The following is a 3,339-nucleotide window of genomic DNA, read 5'->3' on the forward strand; positions in this document are numbered from 1 at the left end:
GCCGGGGCCCAGCACCAGCCTGAGCGGTGTGTCCAGCGGGTCCCCCCCCATCAGCTACCGCTGGTTCCGGAGCAGCCCGGGAGGGAAAGCCCAGCTCCTGAGCCGCCAGGCCGAGCTGGCCTGGGACAACCTGCGTCCCTCCGACACCGGGACGTACTACTGCGAGGCGGAAAACAGGGCTGGGGCCGGGGCTGTACAGCGGAGCGATGCTGTTCAGCTGACAGTGAGAGGTGAGTCCCCAGAGCCACAGCTGGATGGAAAACATCTGGCATCCTTTTGTACTGGAATGGAACAACTTTCCTACTTCCCTCTCTGAAAGAAGAAAACGCAGAAAGCCTTGTCCTTCCGCACTCAAGCACTTCTTGTCATCCGCTCTGGCTTTCTGTCCTTTATTTCCCGTATTCAGCTTCCCTCCTCCCCCTTAGAGGAACTGCCCTCTCCTGATGAAAAAGATCCTGTTTTTAAAACACATCTATTCCTCTTTGGCTTTTTTAACTTCTTGCTGGCAGTGTAATGCTGCCTGTTGCAATTTAGCAGGTTCAGACAAGGCCTCAGTGCTTTTCAGTACGAGGAATGTCAGCAGTAGTTCAGAAGGTGAGAAAATCAAACTGGCCTTTGTTCCTTATGATCGGCTCCGTGTTTTGGGCAATGCTGCGCTTCACACACACGCTGCGCTCGGATGTATCCAGGCGCTGCATGGCAGTGCATGATGGATGCTACTTTCCTTGGCTGGTGACCCTGTCATCAGAGCTGTGACCACAGAGCCAGACACAGGCTCTGCATGGTGACCTTTGAAAGAGGCAAAGCTTGCTGAGCTCCCACAGGAACAGAGGTTCTGGCTGAACCGACGTGTTGGTTTTCGTATCAGTGCACATAAGTGTGCAGCAAGGGGAGAGGAATTAACGATGGTCATGTTTGTTAATGCTGCTGGCAGGCAGTCCCCAGCCTGTCCTCTGGATGGTGGCTGGTTCCTCCTGGTCTTATCCCACCATCGGAGAAGTTCCGCATTGCGGCAGCATCACAGACATAGCTAAACGCGTGTGTGAGTCTCTCTCGTTCACCTTGCAGATCCGCCCACAATGACTGTGGCCTCTCCAACGGACGTGGGGACCTTGGCCTCTCCAACGGACGTGGGGACCTCAGGGACATACTGGCCAACCACAGGTCGCAGTAACAGCAGTTACGGCTGACAGCCAGGAGGAGAGTTGGGGAGGGTCTGACACCAGTGCTCAGCAGTGGGTTCTGCTCCTGGGGAACACAGCCTTGACAATACTGTATTTCAGTCCATACTCCTCAGACCTTAATCCAGATGTCTCTGAACACTGAACATCCTCGTTTCCTCAGTCTCCAGCCTGCAGAGGGCTTTAACCTGCCCGTAGGGAGGCTGTGTCTCTGCAGGAGAGGCTCTGTGTGAGGCTGCTAGAAATACCATTTCTGAACTTGTAGACAACTTAGGATGTTCTGGGGCCTTTTTTAAACAGTTTTGTTTGTTTTCTGGTCCTGAGTGAAGGCTGCTGAAGTGGGAGGCAAATCTGAGGCTGCTAGAAATACCATTTCTGAACTTGTAGACAACTTAGGATGTTCTGGGGCCTTTTTTTAAACAGTTTTGTTTGTTTTCTGGTCCTGAGTGAAAGCTGCTGAAGTGGGAGGCAGAGCTCATATCTCTAGTGGCCAGTGCAAGTGATGCAAAAGCTGCCTCAGACCTGCCTGGACACAGCCTGTCCCGCCAAGGACAGCTGTTCTGAGGGAGGGCTTGTGATTCCCAGTTTGGTTTTGAGGGATGTGGGAATTCAGACCCGAGCTCGAGTAGATCTGCTTGTGGGCTGTGTTTCACCTGAATGTGTAGAGACCCGCCAGCCACCCAGCGGGAGGTGGGAAGCAGCAAGTAAGGACAGCAGCTCCAGAAGATGTAGACAATTGTTGGTTATTCTTACAGAAAACACTCGGACGAAGCCAGCGTTCAGAGGTACCTCCACCATCCCCTGGACTCTCCAGGGCTCCACTGCTGTTACAGGTGTGTGTGTGTGTGTACAGACATACAGATACATAGTGTGTATATCTACAGTTTGTGTATATACACCACACATACTATCTACCGTGTGTGTGTGTATACAGCACCATACATACTCTATATTACAGTGGTTCTAGAGTACTCATTTCTAGAGTTTGCCTATTTTCAGTGCCTGGTAAAGGTGATGGAGAACACCCTCTTTCAACCCTACAGTGATAATCCCAGATCTCCTGGTGCTAAAACAAGGACTGGAAATGCACCATAAGCCTTTCACTCCTGTTTGTTTTGCAGGTATGCCCACAGCAGTTGTGACTCCTGAGAATACTGTGGGATATCCAGAAAAGAATTACACAAGTTCCAGTAAGTGGGAAGCAAAACAAAGCTAAGAATGAGATTAGGAACAGTAGTCAGTACCTTCAGCCTCAAAATTGGTGTTCTGCCTCCTGCCTGCAAGTTGTATTAACGGCTGTTCCCAAGGGACCCAGATGACCCTTTAAAAGACTCTAGATGTTTTTATGGGTGTAAAAGAAATGCTTTAATCGCTGGAGCATACAGCGTTGTTGCTGGGTTCCTGAACCATTTTGTGCTCCTGTCAATTTTGATCATTTCTGAGTTCTTAAAGCTGGAACAGCAGAACAGCCCCAGTGTGCAGCTCCAGCAGATTTTCTTTCTCTCCTGGAGCTTTGCAGTGCTGTGTTAGGTTTAAACAGGCTCCAAATACAACTAAACAGTATTCTTAAGAAAAAGCTGAGACCCTTTAGTTCACGACATGCAGTGTAACTAGTCTGCCCAGCTCACAGACTCAGTGTTAAGAGACTCTGTCGTTGTCTCCCTGGCCACCATCTCTTGGTGAGATGTACGTACACCTGAGTCGGGCTGGCTCACACAACCACACCGATCTGGAGCTGTGTCAGCAAGGTGCTGTTAGGAAGGGGACAAGCAGGGACCGGCACATGCAGTGCACCCCCGTGTGCCCATGACAGGGATGGCTGCTGTTGTCCTCAGGAAAGTGGTCGGCATCGTGCTGCTGCCACTGTGATCTGGGAGGGCTTCTCTGCCTGATGATCTTCTACTGTATTGTTCCAGATTTCCAGAGGACTCACCTGCCCCTGTACCTGGTCATCCTCATTGCCGTGGGTTGTGGCGCTGTGGTTTTCCTTGTCATCTTTCTTATCGTCTGCCTTAGAAAGCCCAAAGAGGGTGAGTAGAACCTTCTGGAAAACTTGAATGTGTTGGGCATGCCCAGCTTGGATTCACCTTTGCGGGGTCTGGGGACGGGGCTGGTGCTGCGCTCGCAGTGACCGGCAGCAGCTCCGGCCCCTGCACTG

The 3,339-nt window shown here is 51.3% G+C and overlaps 1 protein-coding gene across 1 annotated transcript in view; it reads left to right on the forward strand.

Annotated features, from left to right (window-relative positions):
• Positions 1–3,211, forward strand: part of LOC104491825 (V-set and immunoglobulin domain-containing protein 4-like) — a gene marked incomplete at its 3' end in the record, with an annotated part of 5,406 nt that extends 2,195 nt beyond the window's left edge. The window contains exons 4-7 of the mRNA XM_010134297.1: positions 4–230; positions 1,069–1,170; positions 2,303–2,371; positions 3,098–3,211. Of these exons, the coding sequence (XP_010132599.1) occupies positions 4–230; positions 1,069–1,170; positions 2,303–2,371; positions 3,098–3,211 (512 nt within the window). The remainder of the gene's footprint in view (positions 1–3; positions 231–1,068; positions 1,171–2,302; positions 2,372–3,097) is intronic.
• Between the last annotated feature and the right edge of the window lie 128 nt (positions 3,212–3,339).

Source organism: Buceros rhinoceros, unplaced genomic scaffold (genome assembly GCF_000710305.1).
Source record: "Buceros rhinoceros silvestris isolate BGI_N320 unplaced genomic scaffold, ASM71030v1 scaffold26134, whole genome shotgun sequence".
NCBI classification, from domain to species: Eukaryota; Metazoa; Chordata; class Aves; order Bucerotiformes; family Bucerotidae; genus Buceros; species Buceros rhinoceros.